A 24140-nucleotide genomic window follows, 5' to 3' on the forward strand; every position below is an offset into this window, starting at 1 on the left:
CTGCCTGCAGTCCAGACCTGTCGCCCATTGAAAATGACAACGGAGACCCGGACTGTTGAACAACTGAAGTCGTACATGAAGCAAGAATAGGAAAGAATTCCACCTACAAAGCTTCAACAGTTTCTTTTACTTTAATTTTCTTGGTTAAACATAAAGCAATGTTTTTTTAATAATACTTCTGAAGGTGAAAAATCAGCACATTTTAAGCCAATAAAACAAGAACTAAGGTCATGCTACCATTAGTAGCCATTTCAACACAGACCGGTGATTAAAAAAACTTAATCCATAAACAGAAAGATAAATGCAGAGGCTTCAAATAAGTGTACTCCATGACTGAATTAAGCAAATCACTTCCGATTAAGCTTTGGTGTGGCCCCATACATTTGTCACCTGGTCAGTGCAACTCAACGGAAAGACATTTGCACTAAAAAAAGCAGCCAACAAACCACGCGCCTTGTTCAGGCGGGTGATGCATTTTTGAAGCCTGATTCGCTTGTTTTTTTATGACAGAATCTTCTTGAAGCAGGAATTCAAGTAGCTCTTTGTCCTGAAGAATGGGCAGCATCTCCTTCTGCAACTGGAGTGCAGACTCCTGCAGCATGTGGTAGCGAATAATCATGGGGATCTGGTCAGCAAGACGTTCGCCAGCAATCTGTGATTTACAGGAGAAAAACATTTCATGAGATCAAACGTCGTCAGATTTAAGAAAAAACAAAAAACACATTGCTAACCACTGCATTTCTGTACCCCAGGTCACTATTTCATTACCCTATGAAATAAATCCTAAAGAAACCCTTAATATATCAAACAGAAACTCATAAATTATTGAAAATGTTAACTCTGTAGGAAAGGAGTGACAATCTTTATGCACATAGGGCAAGTGAATATTTTTGCATGTTCAACTCCACCTGGCTATTTACACAATGTGAAATTCACATTGTGTAAATAGTCAATTGTAGTTGGACATGCCCAAATATCTGAACGACCAGTAGGGCAAAAAGGAGCAGCCACTGAAATAGTCACGAGTATGTGTTAAACCAGTCCAAGTGACATCTGCTATTCCATTTAGTACAACTACTTCAACACCTGGGCCCATATCCACGAAGCATCCTAAGGCTAAAAGTAGCACCTAGTGACGTTATTCTAAGAAAAATCTATGAGTTCCTTGAATTTTTAGCCATTTATTAAAATTTTTCCTTGGTAAGATAAAAGTTGTTCACAAAGCACCTTAGGCCTTATTAAGAGAGCTCCTAAGGTGCCAAACTGTTAAGAGTAGGGAGGAGGACTTTTAAGAAGGCTAAGAGTGTCTTAAGCAAAGAAAATGTCAGAAAAGGCAGACAGGAAGGAAAGATATTCCCTGTATGTTGAATGTCAGTGATTCAGTAACATGCTACTGGCTTGATCATGCAGGGATAATGTTTGTGGTTGACCTCATCAGGGATGAGCTTACTTTTGCCACCCAGCGTAGAAACATAATAACTGTAACGTAATTTGTGTGTGTGTGTGTGTGTGTATATATATATATATATATATATATATATATACACACACACACGTGTATATATTTATATTTATATATATATACACACACACACACACACACACACACACACACACACAACAACAACACTCAATAAGCGTTTGGGAGGACACTAATTGTGAGTGTCATGATTGGGTATAAAAGGAGCATCCCCAAAAGGCTCAGCCATTCACAAGCAAAGATGGGGTGAGGATCACCACTTTGTGAACAACTGTGTGAAAAAATATTCCAATAGTTTAAGAACAATGTTTCTCAATGTTCAATTGTAAGGAATTTAGGGATTCCATCATCTACAGTCCATAATATAATCAGAAGATTCAGAGAATCTGGAGAACTTTCTACAACCCCTGGCAAAAATTATGGAATCACCGGCCTCGGAGGATGTTCATTCAGTTGTTTAATTTTGTAGAAAAAAAGCAGATCACAGACATGACACAAAACTAAAGTCATTTCAAATGGCAACTTTCTGGCTTTAAGAAACACTATAAGAAATCAAGAAAAAAAGATTGTGGCAGTCAGTAACAGTTACTTTTTTAGACCAAGCAGAGGAAAAAAATATGGACTCACTCAATTCTGAGGAATAAATTATGGAATCACCCTGTAAATTTTCATCCCCAAAACTAACACCTGCATCAAATCACATCTGCTGGTTGACACTGACCCTATGTCATGACACTGACCCTATGTGTCTTTTTGCAAGGAATGTTTTCACAGTTTTTGCTTTATGGCAAGATGCATTATCATCTTGAAAAATGATTTCATCATCCCAAAACATCAGAAAAGTGTCCAAAATATCAACGTAAACTTGTGCATTTACTGATGATGTAATGACAGCCATCTCCCCAGTGCCTTTACCTGACATGCAGCCCCATATCATCAATGACTGTGAAAATTTACATGTTCTCTTCAGGCAGTCATCTTTATAAATCTCATTGGAACGGCACCAAACAAAAGTTCCAGCATCATCACCTTTCCCAATGCAGATCCGAGATTCATCACTGAATATGACTTTCATCCAGTCATCCACAGTCCATGATTGCTTTTCCTTAGCCCATTGTAACCTTGTTTTTTTCTGTTTAAGTGTTAATGATGGCTTTCGTTTAGCTTTTCTGTATGTAAATCCCATTTCCTTTAGGCGGTTTCGTACAGTTCGATTACAGACGTTGATTCCAGTTTCCTCTCATTCGTTCCTCATTTGTTTTGTTGTGCATTTTCATATTTTGAGACATATTGCTTTAAGTTTTCTGTCTTGACGCTTTGATGTCTTCCTTGGTCTACCAGTATGTTTGCCTTTAACAACCTTCCCATGTTGTTTGTATTTGGTCCAGAGTTTAGACACAGCTGACTGTGAACAACCAACATCTTTTGCAACATTGCGTGATGATTTACCCTCTTTTAAGAGTTTGATAATCCTCTCCTTTGTTTCAATTGACATCTCTCGCGTTGGAGCCATGATTCATGTCAGTCCACTTGGTGCAACAGCTCTCCAAGGTGTGATCACTCCTTTTTAGATGCAGACTAACGAGCAGATGTGATTTCATGCAGGTGTTAGTTTTGGGGATGAAAATTTACAGGGTGATTCCATAATTTATTCCTCAGAATTGAGTGAGTCCATATTTTTTTCCTCTGCTTGGTCTAAAAAAGTAACTGTTACTGACTGCCACAATCTTTTTTTCTTGATTTCTTATAGTGTTTCTTAAAGCCAGAAAGTTGCCATTTGAAATGACTTTAGTTTTGTGTCATGTCTGTGATCTGCTTTTTTTCTACAAAATTAAACAACTGAATGAACATCCTCCAAGGCCGGTGATTCCATCATTTTTGCCAGGGGTTGTACACATAAACGGCACGGCCGAAAACCTACATTGAATGCCCGTGACCTTAGATCCCTCAGGCGGCACTGTATTAAAACTGACATCATTGTGTAAAGGATCTTACAGCATGGGCTCAGGAACACTTCAGAAAACCATTGTCAGTTAACACAGTTCATCGCTACATCTACAAAGGCAAGTTCTCTACCATGCAAAGCGAAAGCCATACATCAACAACATCCAGAAACACCACCGCCTTCTCTGGACCAGAGCTCATTTGAAATGGACAGACAGACGCAAAGTGGAAAAGTGTGCTGTGGTCTGAAGAGTCCACATTTCAAAATTTTTTGGGCATCATGGACGTCGTGTCCTCTGGACAAAAGAGGAAAAAGACCATCCAGATTGTTATCAGCGCAAAGTTCAAAAGCCAGAATCTGTGATGGTATTGGGGTGTGTTAGTGCCCATGGCATGGACAACTTACACATCTGTGATGGCACCATCGATGCTGAAAGGTACATCCAGTTTTTGGAGCCACACATGCTGCCATCCAAGCAACGTCTTTTTCAGGGATGTCTCTGCTTATTTCAGCAAGACAATGCCAAGCCACATTTTGCACGTGTTACAACAGCATGATTTCGTTGTAAAAGAGTGCAGGTACTACGCTGGCCTGCCTGCAGTCCAGACCCATTGAAAATGTGTGGTGCATTATGAAGCGCAAAATACGACAACGGAGACCCCGGACTGTTGAACAACTGAAGTCGTACATCAAGCAAGAATGGGAAAGAATTCCACCTACAAAGCTTCAACAATTCGTGTCCTCAGTTCCCAAATGCTTATTGAATGTTGTTAGAAGGAAAGGTGATGTAACACAGTGGTAAACATACCACTATCCCAGCTTTTTTGAAACATGTTGCAGGCATCCATTTCAGAATGAGCAGATATTTGCATAAAAACAATAAAGTTTCTGAGTTTGAACATTAAATATCTTATCTTTGTATTAGGTTGAAGAGGATTTGCAAATCATTGTATTCCTGTTTTTATTTACATTTTACACAACGTCCAAAATTCATTAGAACTATTTATACCTTCTGTTTTTATACTTTTATCTTTTTGCACTGACACAGGAAAAGCTCTCTCCAATGTCATTGTACTTTTTGTATAGACAATAAAGGGCATTCCATTCTATTCTAAACTCCATACCATTCATACAATTATTCATCCAACTCCATCTTAAAATGTCAAACTTTAAAGCAAAAATAAGCATGTTTACAGCCTGGTACGAAACAAAAAAACAAACAACAACAACAACAACAAAAAGGCTTTGTTCTTGAAGATAGTTTCCTCCTCCTTGACAACTGTATGGGGCAAAACAGGGATCATTTTTAGCCTTAAAGATATGTATAAATGGGTGCGTAGTTGGTTTGAGTGACAGCAGCTGAGCTGAACTCAGACCCTCACTGTGTAGTTTGTCCACTAGTATACAAATAATGAATGTTTATAAGTCTGAATGGAACATTCCATCTTTCACCACATGAAATATTCGTACCATTGAATGAATGAAAAAAACACTCTTTTTTATATAACAGCTAAAAATGTGATATTTTATTCATTTATGCACAAGAGAAAACGGACTTACATTTTAGTGTGTGTCACTGGTCCTTTGACATTAAAGGTTCCACACACTACAACACAAATTTTAAATAGCAGTCCAATCCAATCCAAAATTGTTCTCAGTCAACAATCCTGATGATGTAGTCCACAGCTGATGCAGTGCACTGACTTCTTTGTGTAGTACTTCTGCTTTTCTCAGTCCAGCAAATTTCACCACAGAAATTCGTTGAGCTCTTCATGCGACAGCGGTTCTACATTAGCTAGATACGTTTCAGCGAATATTGCAAATGCCTCCAGATGGCTTACAGTGTACTGTATTTGTAGAAGAATGAGCAGTGTTAGTAAGCTGGTAAGTGCCGTCGCTGCTCGTGTGTGCGCAGTGGTCCCAGCGTGCAATGGTACAAATCATATGGAACCAAATTTCCATGCTAAATGGAGCACAATGGCAAATGGGACGAATGATCAATATCACATGACATACAAACCACCAATCGAATGGCAAGGATCTACTCAAGTCTTATATACTACAGCTGCTAGCTGTTGTGGAGGTTGTGTCTGTTTTGTTTGGAGCATTTTCCTACAAAACCTAGAAAAATACAGGTTGCCGTGTGGTGAAACCTAAACGGATCATCTAAGACAGGGGTGGCCAAGTTCGGTCCTCGAGAGCTACCTTCCTGACACTCTTAGTTGTGTCCCTGCTCCAACACACCTGAATCCAATGGAAGGCTCGTTAAAAGTCTGCTAACAAGTCCTTCATTGGATTCAGGTGTGTTGGAGCAGGGAGACAACTAAGAGTGTTAGAAAGGTAGCTCTCGAGGACCGAACTTGGCCACCCCTGATCTCAGATATGCAATATTCACACTGAGTGAAACTCGCATTGTATTTAATGTTGTACAATAACGCCGTTAGCACTTTTAGCAGCTATGGCTAGCCTGATCTGTGAAGCATTAATGCACGATTACTGAGAAAATAAGTGGCTCATAACTTTAATGTCTACAGCAAAGAGAACCTCTGCATAATGCCTAAAAATATGATTGCCTGTTAGCTTGGGTGGTTCAGACTCAAAGATGTGTTCAGGCTTCTTTTGTCACACACTGACCCACCCAAGCTTAATCACTTGTTCATCATGATATAGCCAGAATCAGCAATGGCGCTGTTGCCAACATTGCAACACCCAGATGTGGGCTTCATATGAGCTGTTCAGGGTCTCTACAGAAAACCTATGGGTGACATCACACAGGCTATATACACAGTCTATGGTCACTATCTCAATATTTGTTCAAGCAAAGTAATAAATATTTGTGCTCGCAAAATGAAAATAAATAAAACGTTTTCCCCAGTTTATTTCTTCAAAGTTTTATGCTATCCTTTCTGAAAAAGATGTGAAACTTCCACTAAAGTTTCCCCAGAAGGTACACGGGAGCCTAGATTTGATCTGTTTTCTTGAATTAAAATCCTTCTATCTTCCCCTCCACCATAAAGTTGTGACTGGTAGATTAACAGAGAAAACTTGCACTATGAACAGTAGAGATCTGGGTAGAACTAATAATCCCGGACACTGACAAGCTCAGCTAACTTCGGTTGTGGTGTTTATTAAAACATATTTTGGGGGGCTGAGTGGTTGTTCACATAACAGTTTTGCTCTGGTGTGGACATTAAAAATTAGAACCTGTGTAGCGGCTGCACTCTGCGTTGCGTTGTTATGATTCCGCCCATTCACTCCCCCCGGGACGCGAACTCACAATCTCCGGCATGGGAGTCGGACTCTCTAACCAAAAAGATAAAACCCAGGGCTCTGCCCACCCAGAAACCAAATGTTCTTTGAACGTTTGCATGAGAACGTTTGCAAACATGGCATGAACACTGCATGAACATCATATGAACAAAGAATGAGGACAGGTAAAGTTTGCATGCAAACATTCAATGAACATTATACAAACATTCACAAGTGTTCACAAACACCAAATGAACAGTTGCAGCAGAACATTAAATTAACATTTGTAGAGTGTTCGCATGCGAACATTACCTGTCCTCATTCTTTGTTCATATGATGTTCGTGCAATGTTCTTGCTCAATTACCTACAATTTTTGTGATTGTTCCTATTGAGAACAAAAAAAAAAAAAAAAGTAAAACAAACTTTATAAATGTTTTAAAATTCAATAGGTTTTATTTCAATAGTGACTTGCAATGTGGAATTATATTGTGGAACATATAAAATAAGTAATGGACAAACTTTTGAAATCACTTAATTGATAAAGGAATTCATCTTTACAGAATTAAACATCATTGCTCAAAAAGCACATAAAATGAAAACTTTTCAACGTTACAAAACATTTCTTAAGCGGTAAACCACAAACGCTACTCCAAAAAAATGTTCAGATATAAGAATAAATCTTCTTTAATAATGAAATATTAAAAATAATAATAATAATAATAATTCATCTATTTATCTACATACAACCAATAATACACACTTTAGGAGCAAAAATAAATTCAACTTAAACATAAATCACCACTTGAAACAAAAACTACAACAATCTTTTAGACATCTACATACAATTAATAAAAGTCATACTTAAGAGCAAAACTGTGGACAGTTTTAACACAAACATTACTATCAATAAATTCCCTGAGAAAATTCCTATGGAAGCTTTTAATTGCAGATTTGAAGACTCAGTATGACATTAGATAAAACAATGCAACTGAACACACATCATTTTAAGAGCGAAACTGAACAGTTTAACACAAACATATTACAATCAATAAATTTCCTGAGGAAATTCACGATGAAAAAAATATACAAAAATAATACAAAATTATTAATTTAAATTAATGTTTAATCCCCAAATAAAAAGGTTCTCTGGAGGTAAAATTAAATTTTATCAAAAATATTCCATGTACAATGCAAATTAAGTAATGCTACTAATCTGCCCATAAGCTTTGATATTATAGAAAATAAACCCTGATATCATATAAAATACCCTCAGCCGTATGTGCAGTCTTCTTAATAATGATTTAATTGGAATCTATATGTATACAGGTGGGGCCAAACGTTTACATACCCTGGCAGAAGTTTAGTTTTTTTTTTTTTTTTTTTGGCCATTTTTCAGAGAATATGAACAATAACACAAAAAATTTTTTTTCGCTCATGGTTCATGGTTGGGTGAAGCCATTTACCGGCAAACAACAGTGTTTACTCTTTTTAAATCATAATGACAACACAAACTACTCAAATGAACCTGATCAAAAGTTTACATACCCCTCTTCTTAATACCGTGTACTGCCTGTCTTTTGTGGTGGTTGTGGACAAGGCTCTCTGAGGGTAAAGCTGCCACTGAATGTTTTGGACTTTATTTACATCAATTATGAAGAATACAAACAATATGGCACTCTATGGTAAATTTGCATGAACAGTTCTGAAAAACTGAGTGAGTGTGCAAGAAGAAGAAGAGCGAGGAAAGCCACCAAGACACCCAGACAACCCAGAAGTTATAGGCTTACGTGGCTGTGATTGGAGAAATTATGCACAGTTCAAGCTTTGCATTTTGTATCACCAGTTATCCTTCTTCATGATGAAGTTGTATAAAGGAGGATTTTCTTAAAAAAGACCTGAACCTTTAGCTACAAACTGCCAGAAGATACACCTGAGATGCCTGGATTTGATCTGTTTTGGTGAAAGAAAATCCTTCTGTGCTCTACTCCACTATGAAGCTAAGATTAGTGATGCAAAATGCAAAGCTTGCACTGTGCACAATTTCTCCAGTCACAGCCACGTAAGCCTATTAACTTCTCCTAAGTTGTCTGGGTGTCTTGGTGGCTCCTTGTAAATCACTGCAGAGGTGTTATCAGGTTGTGAAAACAGTGTTTTCAGTTTTCAAAGTGTTTTTCAGTAGCTTTTACATAATATATGATAGACATGTTAGATTTACACAGAAATTAAGCTGTTTTGAAGTGGATTCTGCCACGCTGGATTCGCAGCCAGAGACCAGACGTCACGGTGCCTCTCTACTGTGACTGTCCCCCCCCCCCAAAAAAAACAGATTTGCAAGATTGTTAGTTTTTCAAACGTGTAATCTGGGTCAGGAAAAAGTTCAGGATGGTCCCGTCTATACTTCTTTGATTCTGCTCGGACAGGACATCTTTGGATTATGGCACAATTGTAGAAATAATGGTAGTACTGTCCATTGATGTGATTTTTATTGCAGTTGCCATGACAACTCTAAATTTGTGGCACGTCCCTGGCAATTGACAGTTCCTGACTTGTCCTGGCTGCCAAAGATAAACAGGAGCCGTAGCGTTCAAGCCGCCCCTGACAATGACTGTTACTGTATACTTCCCTTGTTCCATTCCAGGGGTGTATGCAGTTAAGGTATTGATTAGGGCATTCCTCTGGTGCCTGGTTCCCTCGTCCTCACCATCAAGTCTGTCATTAGTACTCTTGAGCTGCAAGTTGAAAATTTCCTTTGTTAGTCATAAGCAATTATATATATTTTTCTGTTCAGATATTGTATAATTTGAGCTACATGGTCATAACTGGTATTCAACTCCGCACCTTATTGGACAGGCCCTATATTTTTAACAAGCTGTTTATATTGCTTCCAGAATTTTCTCAATTTAGTTATCAATTAGGTATACCACACAGGTAAAAGCAGATCAGACAAAAATGATTAATCCTCTGTACCCACTGTTATTTGTGTAAAGGACTTTTCACACCACATGCTTTGGAAGCATCAGAGGCGCCACAAATCGGTCTAAAAAGTATTTTCAATGAAACGCGTTGCTTTTTAGAGGCGTCTGAAGCGTCACGTCAAAAGCCGAGCTAAGCCACCGCTTCTGCTGGGAGTGTGCACATTCCTGCTTGTCAACAGGCTGACGTGGTAAAAGCTCAACCCAATCCAACTTTTGCCGCTCTGAACTGTGACAAAGCTTCACACTGTCCAAAAGAAACAATGTGTCGGGTCCAAACATGGAAGACTAGCGGCAGAAACCATTGATGCCTACAAAACAGGAAGGTGTCACAGGACTGCTCATTTATACAGAGCAGTTTTCTGAAGAAAAATCCTTGCAAATGTTTTTTTTAAACCTCAAAATTAATTTGACTGCTGTATTAAAGCTTTTTCGTGGTTCATCGACGCACATACAACATGGCGATCACTCAGCTTTCCTCTGGAGAAAGAAAAAAAAAAACAAAAAACAAAACAAAAAAAACATCTGAGCAAAAGTCTCCACCCCCTTGCCACACAGAACGCGTCGGGGGTGTGGGAGGCGTTGACGCGACGCGTTGCCTGATGCGTATAAAGCATGCAATGTGAAAGGCCTTAGTTACCGTATTTCCATAAATACAGCATGTTTCATAATATACTGTGTAAAAAAATGAAACAGCAAAACTTTATTAAGGTGATGAGGATCTAACAAACAGAAAACACATTAACTCACTTCTTCGAGTGACTTTACTGGAAGGCCCATTACTTCCAGGCACTGCTTGGAATTGGTTCAAGCACACACCTCTGGTTTAGCTGGCCATTCTTCGGATGATCATCTTAGCAGCGTCCACACTGTTCTCTCTCCTGGTACGTCTGGGAACTGACACTTTCAGGGACAGTCCAAGGATGCAGTGCACCAACTTTGTCATTTAGCTGTTTGATACTGTGAATGATGTCATTCTGCTTCTCCTGGAACACAAAATGTATACAGATCCATATGTTACAACCTTAATACAGAAGTTCTCACTTTACATAAAATCCTATGCTTCACAAATGATTAAACCAATGCTGTTGACCTTTCATCTTCAGCACGGACAAATCTGTGAATGAACTGAGTGATGAAAGTAAGTAGGTAAGTAAGTCCCTTCGGCTGCTCCCTTGTTTGCACTCGGGGTCGCCACAGCAAATCTGAGGTGGATCTGCATGTTGAATTGGCACAGGTTTTACGCCGGATGCCGTTCCTTATGCAACTCCACATTACATGGAGAAATGTGGCAGGGGTGGGATTTGAGCCCGGAACCTTTTGCACTGAAACCAAGCGCATTAACCACTTGGCCACCACTCAGTGATGAAAGTGAGCCATGGAGGAAAAAAAACAACAACAACAAAAAAACAAACAAACTTGAAAGATCTTGGCAAGGCCCTGACGGGATCTGGTGGTTGTCCCCCAGAAAAATGTGAAATCTCAAATGCATTCTGGTTAGTGCTGTAGCTATCAATTATTTTAGCAGTCAAGTATTCTATCGATTATTCTGGCGATTAATCGGATAAAAAGTACTTTTGCGTTTTAAACAACATCAATGGGCTGTCTATAAGCAATGGCACAATGTCACTGTCATTTTGCTGAAATGGCGATGGGATGTAGCCTTCTATTTTGTTTTGTCCAATTTGTAAAAATTAACCAAGTTTTTTTTTTTTTTTTTTTTTAATAAAGGTTGATGGACTGGGTCCCTGCGTGATTTTTTTTATCCCTCTTTCTCTTCAGCAGATGCATTTCAGCTGGAGGTTGAACATGCAGCATCGCAGTCAGTTTTTTATTATTTAAGTTACCGTGTTTGTGAAGTGTTGTGTGTTGCCCAAAAACGCATCATTAAAAAGTCAAACACTCAGTGTGAGTCTGAGGTAAACACAGAAGAAAGAGTGGACTTCTGCTGTTTGTCAATGTAGCCAGGGACAGAGCTGTGACTCGCCCGGTCTGAGAGCTCCTCACGCTGGGCAGAGAGAGACAGCAGCTGGCCACCGGGTCAAGAGTCCCTCCCCACGTAGAGCAGAAAAATAGACAAACACACTGCTTCGCTTTAAATGCACAGTAAGTCTATTTCAGATGATCAGTGTGGACCATCTTTCTCTTAAAAGGCTTTATTTTACTCTGTGTCACGTTGGAAAGCGGTAGCTATCGTTGCTAATTTGATTAGCTGTTATGCTCGCCTTTTGTTTTTTTTTCTGCGGACGTTGCAGCGCCACACACAGGCCTGACATATGTGCTACAACATTAAACGAAGCTTCGAGGCACAGAATTTGCCTCAAACATTTTTTGTAATCGAATTATTCAAGTTATTCGACTCATCGTTTCAGCCCTAATTCTGGTGCTTTCTCAGGTCTATTTACCCACCAAAAAAATCTCAAAAAAAATTTTTTTTTTTTTTTTTTTGTTTGGACAGATCACTTTTCCCACACCAGATAAGGTGGTAAACCTCAGTAGTATAGCATAAAAGTCCTCCTGTTTCAAGTGTATGGTACCATAGACAGTATGCACACACTATGCAAATGACACATTATGCAAGGGACATAGAAATTGAGTTTTTATAAAAGGAATTCTGTAACTTTATATCAGCAATAAATAAACATGTCAATTAAGTAACAAGACCTGTAAATTATTTCTTTAAATAAGGAAAGTTAGCATATACAACAGAATATTTCTTGCCAGAAATTTTGAATATTTTGCTTGCTGAATGTGAATTTTTAGAATCTTCTGGCACAAGACACTGAACAATCTTATTTAACCATTATAGTACAAACCTCGGGATAAAGATCGGGCTGATGTGAATCAACTGCAGGCACACACTCAACCGACTGGTCAGATGGAGGATTCAGTGATTTAACAACTCTTAAGGCAGCAGGCATGGTTACTGTGGTGGGGAACAAACAATGATCGAAAATATTATCAAACTTATCTTTTTAAAGTCTCTTTCTGGGCACTGACATTACTTAAACTTTAATTGCATCAACACCTAATAAAAGACAGAGTATATATATTTTAGTCATGGTCATAAAAAGTTATGTATATTTTAAATTTAGCATTTATTTAAGCAAATTAGTCCCTTTGAGATCGAGACCTCTTTTATAAGTGACCTGGACAATTATAAAGTTTCCAATTCACCCAACCTGCATGTCCTTGGAAGTGAGATGCCCACACACACTTTGACACCTTTAGGCTTCTGGCTTAATATCAGAATATATTAAAACATGGACAAAATATGAATTAGGCCTGTGCCTCTCTGTGGCTAACGTTAGCTCCGTGCTAGTCAAAAATGTGCTGGTTTGGTTCTCATTAGTCCATGTCTGGCATAATCAAGCTTCAAGCAAGTTCTGTCTTTTCTGTCAAAAATGGGTTTGTGCTCACATCAGGTTCCATTACCTCGTGATGACTGTAGGAAGGCCTCGCCATTTGAAGCTAGCTGCTAACTCTTGGTTGTGTTGGTTTTCTGTGATCCAGTCGATGATCATCCAGTGTTAGTCTCCTCTTCTGCTCTCACTGGTGTCTTAATCGTAGTATAGAGACTGAACAGGCAAATTAACGTCTTGAACATAAACTTTTATTTGCCAAAAGAGAGCGGAGAGCATGCAGCACTATTTGTTAGCCAAGTCGTGTTATTCTTCTTCTTCTTCTTCTATGTTAAACAGCGTGTTTTAACCCAACTCAGTGCACCACTGCCACCAACTGTTTGGTGGAGAGCACTACAAGCTTTTTTTTTTTTTACCAGAATGAGAATGTTGCATTTTACATTCAGAAATAATTGTATCCAGGTGTTATAATGTGTACAATGTACATGTTTTACCCTGGATAATTATAATATCATGCCTCACTGAAAACATGAATTGAGCAGCTGAAATTAAAGGAATCAGAAAGGAAGAATATGTTGTTATGGTAATAATTCCCACCAAACACTGTTAGACTGTGACATGTGTGACTATTCATCTCATGTTCAGCATGTTTGTTTAAAAACATGTCTGATAATGTTTGAACTGCAAGTTGTGAAGTGACCAGTAAAAAATATTATTTGTCTATGAGCTGTTTTATTTAAATGTCAATGTTTCCTGCTCATGCATGTTGAAAACATTATGTTGTAAATCAATTTTAATACCTTTAATGTATTTTTCCTTATTTCCAAAAATGCTAAAGATATTATGCTTTTAGAAAATTTGGCAAAATGTATGTAACTCAGGTCTGTGGGACTTCTGGATAATGAGCTGCCATTGCAATCTGTTTCCATAAAAAAACATATTTCAGTAGCTGACAATCACAGTCTGTAGTGACGTAAATTTTTTATTGCAAAAATATTCCAATTAACAGAGTGCATGTTTATGCAAGTTGCCCCAAGACATGTTTCTGAGTTAGCTCTGTCAGTTTATCACAGTAATCTTGAAATTATGCAAGGGTAGGCTGAAAAGTTCTAAGGCTCACTATAATGCAGTTAATGCATTACTCCTTCATGGGGAGCCTTAGAACTTTTCAGCCTACCCTCGTATATTCAGTAGGTCTGAATAAATCATAAATCGACAAATTATTGGTTACCATGAGTGTTGAAATCATTTCTTATTGTTCATTCTACCTATGTTTGCACACATAATTTAAATGGAGTCCAACATTAACTTTCTGTAGGCAGTAAATGATATTTAATGTTTTCCTGTAATATGAATTTTTACAAAATAATTGTAATAATTAAATAATAATTTAATTTATACTTTTATTTAGAGGCAAGCTTTACACATACAACATGAACATTATGTGAATGTTCGCAAACACACTGAACATTAAGCATACATTCTATAAACATTTGATTGATTTTTGCAAATGTTTGCTTACATGTTTGTCTAATGTTTGCTTTCATGCAAACATTAGACAAACATCACAAACATTATATGAACATTTGCAAACTTGCTGAACAGTAAATGAACATTCTATGAACGTTCACTTGATGTTCGCACATTTTCGCTTCCATGCAAACATTAGACAAACATCATGAACATTACATGAACGTTCGCAAACTTGCTGAACAGTAAACAAACATTCTATGAACATTTGTTTGATGTTTGCAAATGTTCGCTTCCGGGTGGGTGGCCTTTTGACCAAAGAATCCTTTTGAGCTGTTGGGAGTGAGGTTTAGGCCCAATCTCAATTTTCTTTTCTACCCCTTCCCCTTGGCCCTACCCCTACCTATGCCTACCCCTTTAAAACAAGGGGTAAGGCGAAGGGGTATGCCTCTAGCCCTATGAATTGAGATACCCCCCCCCCCCCCCCACCTTAGGGGGAAAAACAAACTGCCCGTCTCAAACTGCCGTCTTCACTGTTTGTCAACATGACAACCGAAGTGAAACTTGTTGCAGTAGCCTGTTTGCTCTTTTTATTTTCTCACATTTCTGCGTAAAGGCAAAGAAACAGAAGAAGTCGCAGATTTCTTCGACACATCGCAATCACGTCGGAGAATTTTGTGGTATTAATGATTAATTTAACTAATTCATAATTTATAATAATAATAATTAGTAGTATTAATAATTAATTAATTAGTAATTAATGTTGATAATACTGATAATAATTAGCCATTAATAATAGTAATAATTAATATTGTTATTTTATTCATTATTAATTGATTGATTAGTAATTAATTAATTAGTAGTTAAAATAATTAAACACTTGAAATATATCAGTCTGTGTGGAATGAATGTATACATTGTACAAATTTCACTTTTTGAATGGAATGACTGAAATAAATCAACTTTTTCATGATATTCTAATTATATGACCAGCACCTGTATGTATGTTATGGGCTGCATGTAGTTCTGTTAACCTTATATTTCTTTTTGTTTCTGAAAAAGCGGAGAATCAGATGCTCAAACGAGTTATATTTATGACCCCCAGCAGCTAATAAGCTAAACCTAGATTTATAAATAAGAGCAACACCCCCACAGGCCTCATTCAAGGGGAGGACAGCTGTAGGTTTAAGTCAGGTTTCACATAACCCAATCATATCTAAGTGATGATCAATAAGTAGATCATTGATCAACAATGATTCTGAGGACAGTGATCTTATGTTAATGAGACCCAGTCTAAGGACCTCAGTGGGGTTGACAGTTGAACTGTTTGGGTTTAGGGGTGGTTCCAGAGTAGCATATATAAGATGCATAGAAGTAGGTTTAGGTTTGAGACATTCCACGCTCGTTGTAGGTAGCAGACACGAAATCTTTGCTATTGCTGGAACAACCACTCGGCCATCCTCAATTTCAACATCATCCAATATAGTAATGGGTATTAAGTTTGGAAAGCATATCCCTCTATGATTTTTATGGACACATCTACAGAAGCAGGCCACAGTCTCAACTTGTTGAATTTCCCCCCCTGGCAGATAAACTGCACTATCACCACTGTACTAATTTCCCCACTAAATTAATGGATTCACACCCACATTTGTCATAAGCCTTGCAGGGTCTCTAATCACCTGCTCTGTGGCCTGCTGTAGATGTTGTATGGCTGGGGGGGGCCTGGCTGCCGGTTTGTTTGCCTTTTGTGTTTCCTCCCAGGTGGCATGCATTTGGGACTGAGTGGCTGTGTTGCTGAGGCTGTTAGGACTTCACCCTGATCACCTGCGACTCGTCAGGACTCACAGCTGAGGTGCATCTGGAGGGATTGGAGTATGTTGGCATTTAAGACTGAAGTGCACAGTGTGCATTTGCCAGAGACTCGACCTTGTGACCAGACGGGTGAGATCGTCGTCTTGGGAGCCATCTCATCAGCAGCGGACGCTGAGAATGTCCAGGTTTGATGCACGGTCTGTGAAAGAGGAGAGGGTGAGGTCTCACGCTCGTCAGCACACTTCCTGAGGTACGTTGGATTTTGTGACTAACAGTTATACAGTCAGTAAATGTGGTGTCCCTCACACCTTATTGTATTGAGCTGTATGTTAGTCATGTATCAGCTTCCACTGCGGTGGTGATTTGTGAACGGGATGTTCCATGCCTGCAGGTTGGAAGCTGATCAGTAATCAAGCCAGGAAGTGTTTGCTGTTTGTACACCTTTAAGTGTTCTGTGTGTAGAGTGTGGACTCACATAATGGTTCCTTCTTTCACAGACTCGGTTGTTGCGGCCACCTGGGGGGTGTCGGCGGGGTCCTTGGGTCCGAAACAGCTTCTGGCTCCGGACCATTAGCACTGCTGGGAGCGCACCACGCCAGACCGCACCTTTTATTATTATTATGATCACTGTTATGTATTAAATTCAGTTATCCTTTGTACCGTGCTCTGCTTATTTCATACTGGGTCCTTCAAACGCTGGTCGGTTCTCCGAGCTGCGTCCGACACATAACAGTAGTCTCTGGCCAAACATCACGGACCCAGCGGTAGCAGAGACGGTAACGCGCCGGGAAGGCGGCAGCAGACGTTCAGTGGTTATCCGGATCAGTTGCGGGGCTCTCCGCCCGGAAGGTGCGTGTTTGAGAACCCATTACTGGATACTAATTTGTGCTCTCTTGCAGCCGTGTCCTGTGTTTGTGCCTTATCCGTGGGTCGTGGTGGAGTGTGACTGGCGACAGCTTCGCGTCACACTCCGACCGGATAAGAGGTTTAAACGGGAGCTGCAAGAGTGCGTTTGTAATGGGTTCACGCGCACGGCGGAGCTCTGTTAGCACGGGTCGCTGGGCTTCCTGTGCTACAGTCGTAGCCCCGTTTCCCCGGATAAAGGTAACTACTGCGTCTGTTGTTTCAGCTCCGGCGTTATTTAGTTGAGCACATTTTGGTTGTGTTGCACACAGCTGCGCACGAAGATGCAGCTCGTTTGTTTTTTGTCACCAAAGGGGGTTTTTCATTTTTTAGCACTCTGGTTCCCCCTTGTGGTGACTGAATCACGGTACCGTCAAGCTCTTGAGTAGGAACAGGTGTGTTCCATGTGGTTGAGCTTGACGGTATAACTCACTGATTTGTTTTGTGTTGGTTCATTTTGTGTGGGTGTTTTTGAGTGGGTTTTTGTGTGGGCTTTTGTTTTTTTTGTTGTCCACTGTTTGTCTGGGGGTGTGATCCTGCGGCCTTTGTTACACAAAAAAAAAAAAAAAGACAGACGGGGACCCAAACAACTGTGTGTTGGTCTGTTTTTTTTTTCTTTTGTTTCTTTTTGTTTCCCCCCTCCCCGGGGTTAGGTGGAACGGTCCCCTGGGGGGTGATGGGGTGGTATTTGGGTTGTTTTTTCTCTTTGTTTTTGTTATGCCCTCTCTTCTCCTCTGACTCCAGCCGGGGGTGCCGTAGTGTCGGCATTGCTGGAGGGGTGCAGTTAGGTTGTACTGGGCGTTTCCCAGGTGGCCTCTGCACCCGGGAGGGGGGGGGGGGGGGGGTTTGGGGTTTTTGTTTTGTTTTTCCTCCCCCAGTTTCCACCCTCAGGGTTTGACTGTGGTGTCCTCTGGGGGGGAAAAGGCGTTGGGTCCATCTAGCCGTGGGCGGCCGGGGCTGGGTCCATTGGTCGTGTGGGGAGGCGTCTCCTGGGGTTGACGAGTGGTCCTCTGGGGGGCGCTGGTAGTCCCCGTGGGTGACGGTGGATCCCAGAGGGACCTCGGCCGTGGTTATTACTCCTGGAGCTGGCGGGTGGCCCTCTGGGGGGTGTTGGTCCCTGCGTGTCGTTTGGGGGGGAGGAGGGGGGGGTGTGTTTTAGTATTTTTGTTTGTAGGTTTGGGTTGTTTTTCCTTTCTCCCCTTCCCTGGGGTTTGATGGGACGGTCCCCTGGGGAGGGGGGGGGGGGGGATGTTTTGGTTGTTTTGTTTTTGACTAATCACACGTTTGGTTAAAGGCTGACCGCACAGGTGTAGGAACTCCTGGCCACACCTGTGCTAAGACTGTCAGAAACAAAGGCAAAGATGCAGCCAGTTCAACCAGTCTGTTGGAGGACTAACGCGGACGTGGTTTCCAGCCATGGTCCCTGGAGGGGGGTGTTTCTCCTGGGCCAGGTGTGTGTGGTCGCCGGGAGGCTTCCCGTGAGGGTGGGACACTGTTGTATGGCTGGGGGGGGCCTGGCTGCCGGTTTGTTTGCCTTTTGTGTTTCCTCCCAGGTGGCATGCATTTGGGACTGAGTGGCTGTGTTGCTGAGGCTGTTAGGACTTCACCCTGATCACCTGCGACTCGTCAGGACTCACAGCTGAGGTGCATCTGGAGGGATTGGAGTATGTTGGCATTTAAGACTGAAGTGCACAGTGTGCATTTGCCAGAGACTCGACCTTGTGACCAGACGGGTGAGATCGTCGTCTTGGGAGCCATCTCATCAGCAGCGGACGCTGAGAATGTCCAGGTTTGATGCACGGTCTGTGAAAGAGGAGAGGGTGAGGTCTCACGCTCGTCAGCACACTTCCTGAGGTACGTTGGATTTTGTGACTAACAGTTATACAGTCAGTAAATGTGGTGTCCCTCACACCTTATTGTATTGAGCTGTATGTTAGTCATGTATCAGCTTCCACTGCGGTGGTGATTTGTGAACGGGATGTTCCATGCCTGCAGGTTGGAAGCTGATCAGTAATCAAGCCAGGAAGTGTTTGCTGTTTGTACACCTTTAAGTGTTCTGTGTGTAGAGTGTGGACTCACATAATGGTTCCTTCTTTCACAGACTCGGTTGTTGCGGCCACCTGGGGGGTGTCGGCGGGGTCCTTGGGTCCGAAACAGCTTCTGGCTCCGGACCATTAGCACTGCTGGGAGCGCACCACGCCAGACCGCACCTTTTATTATTATTATGATCACTGTTATGTATTAAATTCAGTTATCCTTTGTACCGTGCTCTGCTTATTTCATACTGGGTCCTTCAAACGCTGGTCGGTTCTCCGAGCTGCGTCCGACACATAACAGTAGATTCCTAATGTTACCTTTCCTGTACAGCTCTATCTATGTTTGCAGACAAGATGGTGGCACCTTCCCCAGAGGCCGTCTGGCATCAGCAAGCCACGTCAGCCCCAGAAGGAAGGCCAGTTAACAATAAAGTTAAAGCCTTGCTGTCTACAAAACTGCGCCAGCCACCTATTTAACGATGTCAGCCTGCTAAACGCCTCATCAGTACCCCGGGAGGGGAGGGGAGGGGACCAGAGACTATTAATCAATGTGATACATGATGTATCACGACGTGATACATTAGTGATACAAGGATGTTTCGTTAGGATGTCAAAGCTTTAGTTACTGATTTGTTCAGATATCAGGGGAGGTGGTCTAGTGGTTAAGGCATTGGGCTTGAGACCAGAAGATCCTCAGTTCAAATCCCAGCCTGGCTGGAAAATCATTAAGGGCCCTTGGGCAAGGTCTTTAATCCCCTATTGTTCCCGGTGTGTAGTGAGCATCTTGTATGGCAGCACCCTGACATCAGGGTGAATGTGAGGCATTAGGCTTTGAGTGTCTGATGCAGATGGAAAAGCGCTATATAAATGCAGTCCATTCACCATTTATCATCAACCTTCGTTCAAGACATCGGACTTGGGAAGTTGAACGAAGTTGGATGAAAGTCAAACGAAACACTAACGTTACGAAAACTCAGCAAAGGATAAGAAACTGCAGAACAAAATATGGACAAATTGAGGTTGTCGTTGGTATTCGTTCAAATTTTTCAACAGTTTAGAAATTCTGACAAAGTGCCAGCTGCAGGAACGAAGCTGGACAAAGGTTAAATGATGCCTCAAAAAGTCTACGAAAGTCCAGATTACTTGCTTCATTTGGGCTTAGTGCATGGGTTAAAGTTCTCCATCACCGCGACGCGATTTCCGTCATTTGGAAAATTTAACCACACATATGCGTGCGCACGTAGTGTCATGCGTGTTTTGGGGCCGAAATATGATAGTCTCACTGTCAAAGCAACATCCCATTCTGCGCTAATCAAAACAGCAGCAATGTCAGCGTGGACTGTGGAGGAAGGGACTGTGTGAATTTTCACTCCTCTCCGCTCTGTTTACTGCTTGCTATGAGCCACGGTCCTTCTCCTCTCTGTCTTCATGGAAACACTGGCAGACACTCCCCAAGTAGAGCGAGGCATGGCTTTGCTTTGAACCAGTGAAGCAATGATCAAACTCTGCTTCGATGGTTTGTCGCTGTATCTTAATTTTCCCCCGCTAAAACCCTAAAGAGCATATGTCATTGAGTAATATTTACCTTTTTTATATACTCAACAAAAATATAAACGCAACACTTTTGGTTTTGCTCCCATTTTGTATGAGATGAACTCAAAGATCTAAAACTTTTTCCACATACACAATATCACCATTTCCCTCAAATACTGTTCACAAACCAGTCGAAATCTGTGATAGTGAGCACTTCTCCTTTGCTGAGATAATCCATCCCACCTCACAGGTGTGCCATATCAAGATGCTGATTAGACACCATGATTAGTGCACAGGTGTGCCTTAGACTGCCCACAATAAAAGGCCACTCTGAAAGGTGCAGTTTTGTTTTATTGGGGGGGATACCAGTCAGTATCTGGTGTGACCACCATTTGCCTCATGCAGTGCAACACATCACCTTCGCATCATCCGTGAAGAGAACACCTCTCCAACGTGCCAAACGCCAGCGAATGTGAGCATTTGCCCACTCAAGTCGGTTACGATGACGAACTGGAGTCAGGTCAAGACCCCGATGAGGACGACGAGCATGCAGATGAGCTTCCCAGAGACGGTTTCTGACAGTTTGTGCAGAAATTCTTTGGTTATGCAAACCGATTGTTTCAGCAGCTGTCCGAGTGGCTGGTCTCAGACGATCTTGGAGGTGAACATGCTGGATGTGGAGGTCCTGGGCTGGTGTGGTTACACGTGGTCTGAGGTTGTGAGGCTGGTTGGATGTACTGCCAAATTCTCTGAAACGCCTTTGGAGACGGCTTATGGTAGAGAAATGAACATTCAGTACACGAGCAACAGCTCTGGTTGACATTCCTGCTGTCAGCATGCCAATTGCACGCTCCCTCAAATCTTGCGACATCTGTGGCATTGTGCTGTGTGATAAAACTGCACCTTTCAGAGTGGCCTTTTATTGTGGGTAGTCTAAGGCACACCTGTGCACTAATCATGGTGTCTAATCAGCATCTTGATATGGCACACCTGTGAGGTGGGATGGATTATCTCAGCAAAGGAGAAGTGCTCACTATCACAGATTTAGACTGGTTTGTGAACAATATTTGAGAGAAATGGTGATATTGTGTATGTGGAAAAAGTTTTAGATCTTTGAGTTCATCTCATACAAAATGGGAGCAAAACCAAAAGTGTTGCGTTTATATTTTTGTTGAGTGTATTAAACGGACCTGTTATGGTCTTCTAAAACAGTTGATAGATGTATTTTATAACTTAAAAACGGGACAGATGCTAACGCGTTAGCATGTCTATGGCGTTTTCAATGATAAAGTTAGTATTAAGCTGTTCGCATCTCAGCACAGTTTGTGTGCATGTTTTCTGTATAATAAATAATGGCTTAGTGTTTGTTGTCGTAAAAGAGTCAAATGTATTACGAATTATAATTTATTTATTTTTATTTATGTATTGATAATAATAATAATCAGAAGAATCAGAATCAGAATCGCCTTTATTGTCATTGTAATTTCCATTACAACGAGATTTGAGTGCAACTACAAAAAGGTGCTTTCCGTGGTGCGAGTCATTTTTAGCCAAATGAAAGATCGTGAAATTCAACGGTAAATTATTCAGAGTATATGCACAACTAATATAAACATAAGGTAAAATAAAATAAAATGAATTGTGGACTACGTAATGTAAAACGAGAATTATATACAACTGGTTAAGTTTAATGACAATTTGTTTCAGTCAAACCACATCTAAGCTGTGTTTTTACACACAAAATAAAATGCAGTAAATTGCACATTTGTGTCTTTTTCATGAAAATAACATTAAAGATCACATATTACACTTTAGTCAGGCCTTTAAAATACTTTTGTGGACTATTGCTGTAATATGTTGTCAATGGTTGAGATAGTTTCTGTAGGAATCTAAAAATGCTCATAATCGGATGAAACCTGATGGAAATCTCTCAAAATAAAACAAAACATTATTTGAGGTATGTTTTTGACCAGAATATAACATCATAACTTTATTACAAGGTCAAACGTTGATGTTGCGTGATAAAGGCGTTTTAATAATAACTCACTTCAAGAAATAATTGCAAAACTCACATGTAAGTAAAAAAAAACAAACAAACAAAAAAAATGATTAATCGATTACTAAAATAATTGTTAGTTGCAGCCCCATTTTGTTTTAGGAGTGAGAGCATTTTACAGATTAAATGTGAATAAGCCAGTTTTGAGTTTCTCAGTGCGCATGCATATTCAAAACTGGTGACAGTGTTACTTTGTGCACCACAGAACAATGTTGTCAGTTGCTTTAGGCCCTAATTTTGTATTTTATTGACTGTACAGCGACACAGCACCCATTTGGTGCATTCACCGGATTAGAACAAATCAAAATACTACAGAAGACAAAGAATTTTTACTTGACAGTTTGAAGTGTGTTTTCTTTGTTTCAGAAGACTTCATACCCATTAAAATTCACCAGAATATACAAAATTTAACTTGCTCTTTTAAAAAAAAATTCTGTGGGAGATCCCCCAGACCCCCATAGTTTGAAGTAAGTTTTCTTTGTTTCAGAGGGCTTCATACCCATTAAAATTCACCAGAATATACAAAATTTAACTTGCTCTTTTAAAAAAAAATTCTGTGGGAGATCCCCCAGACCCCCATAGTTTGAAGTAAGTTTTCTTTGTTTCAGAGGGCTCCATACCCATTAAAATTCACCAGAATATACAAAATTTCACTTGCTCTTTTAAAACAAATTCTGTGGGAGATCCCCCAGACCCCCATAGTTTGAAGTAAGTTTTCTTTGTTTCAGAGGGCTTCATACCCATTAAAATTCACCAGAATATACAAAATTTCACTTGCTCTTTTAAAACAAATTCTGTGGGAGATCCCCCAGACCCCCATAGTTTGAAGTAAGTTTTCTTTGTTTCAGAGGGCTTCATACCCATTAAAATTCACCAGAATATACAAAATTTAACTTGCTCTTTTAAAAAAAAATTCTGTGGGAGATCCCCCAGACCCCCATAGTTTGAAGTAAGTTTTCTTTGTTTCAGAGGGCTTCATACCCATTAAAATTCACCAGAATATACAAAATTTCACTTGCTCTTTTAAAAAAAAATTCTGTGGGAGATCCCCCAGACCCCCATAGTTTGAAGTAAGTTTTCTTTGTTTCAGAGGGCTTCATACCCATTAAAATTCACCAGAATATACAAAATTTAACTTGCTCTTTTAAAAAAAAATTCTGTGGGAGATCCCCCAGACCCCCATAGTTTGAAGTAAGTTTTCTTTGTTTCAGAGGGCTCCATACCCATTAAAATTCACCAGAATATACAAAATTTCACTTGCTCTTTTAAAACAAATTCTGTGGGAGATCCCCCAGACCCCCATAGTTTGAAGTAAGTT

General features: G+C 40.4%; 1 protein-coding gene and 1 long non-coding RNA gene across 2 annotated transcripts in view; both read right to left on the reverse strand.

Moving 5' to 3' along the window:
- Window positions 1–320: 320 nt before the first annotated feature.
- LOC117507306 (interferon-induced GTP-binding protein Mx-like) overlaps window positions 321–24140 on the reverse strand; it is a 90650-nt gene continuing 66830 nt past the window's right edge. Inside the window, 2 exon segments of the mRNA XM_034167150.1 lie at window positions 321–507; window positions 509–652. Of these exon segments, the coding sequence (XP_034023041.1) occupies window positions 358–507; window positions 509–652 (294 nt within the window). The 3' untranslated portion in view covers window positions 321–357.
- LOC117507307 lies at window positions 9348–13319 on the reverse strand. Its single transcript, XR_004559671.1, has 4 exons — window positions 13083–13319; window positions 12464–12573; window positions 10398–10633; window positions 9348–9404 (listed from the first exon to the last, which is right to left on the reverse strand). It is a non-coding gene; the product is annotated as an uncharacterized LOC117507307 (long non-coding RNA).

The sequence above is a fragment of the Thalassophryne amazonica genome, chromosome 3 (genome assembly GCF_902500255.1).
Source record: "Thalassophryne amazonica chromosome 3, fThaAma1.1, whole genome shotgun sequence".
Lineage (NCBI taxonomy): Eukaryota > Metazoa > Chordata > Actinopteri > Batrachoidiformes > Batrachoididae > Thalassophryne > Thalassophryne amazonica.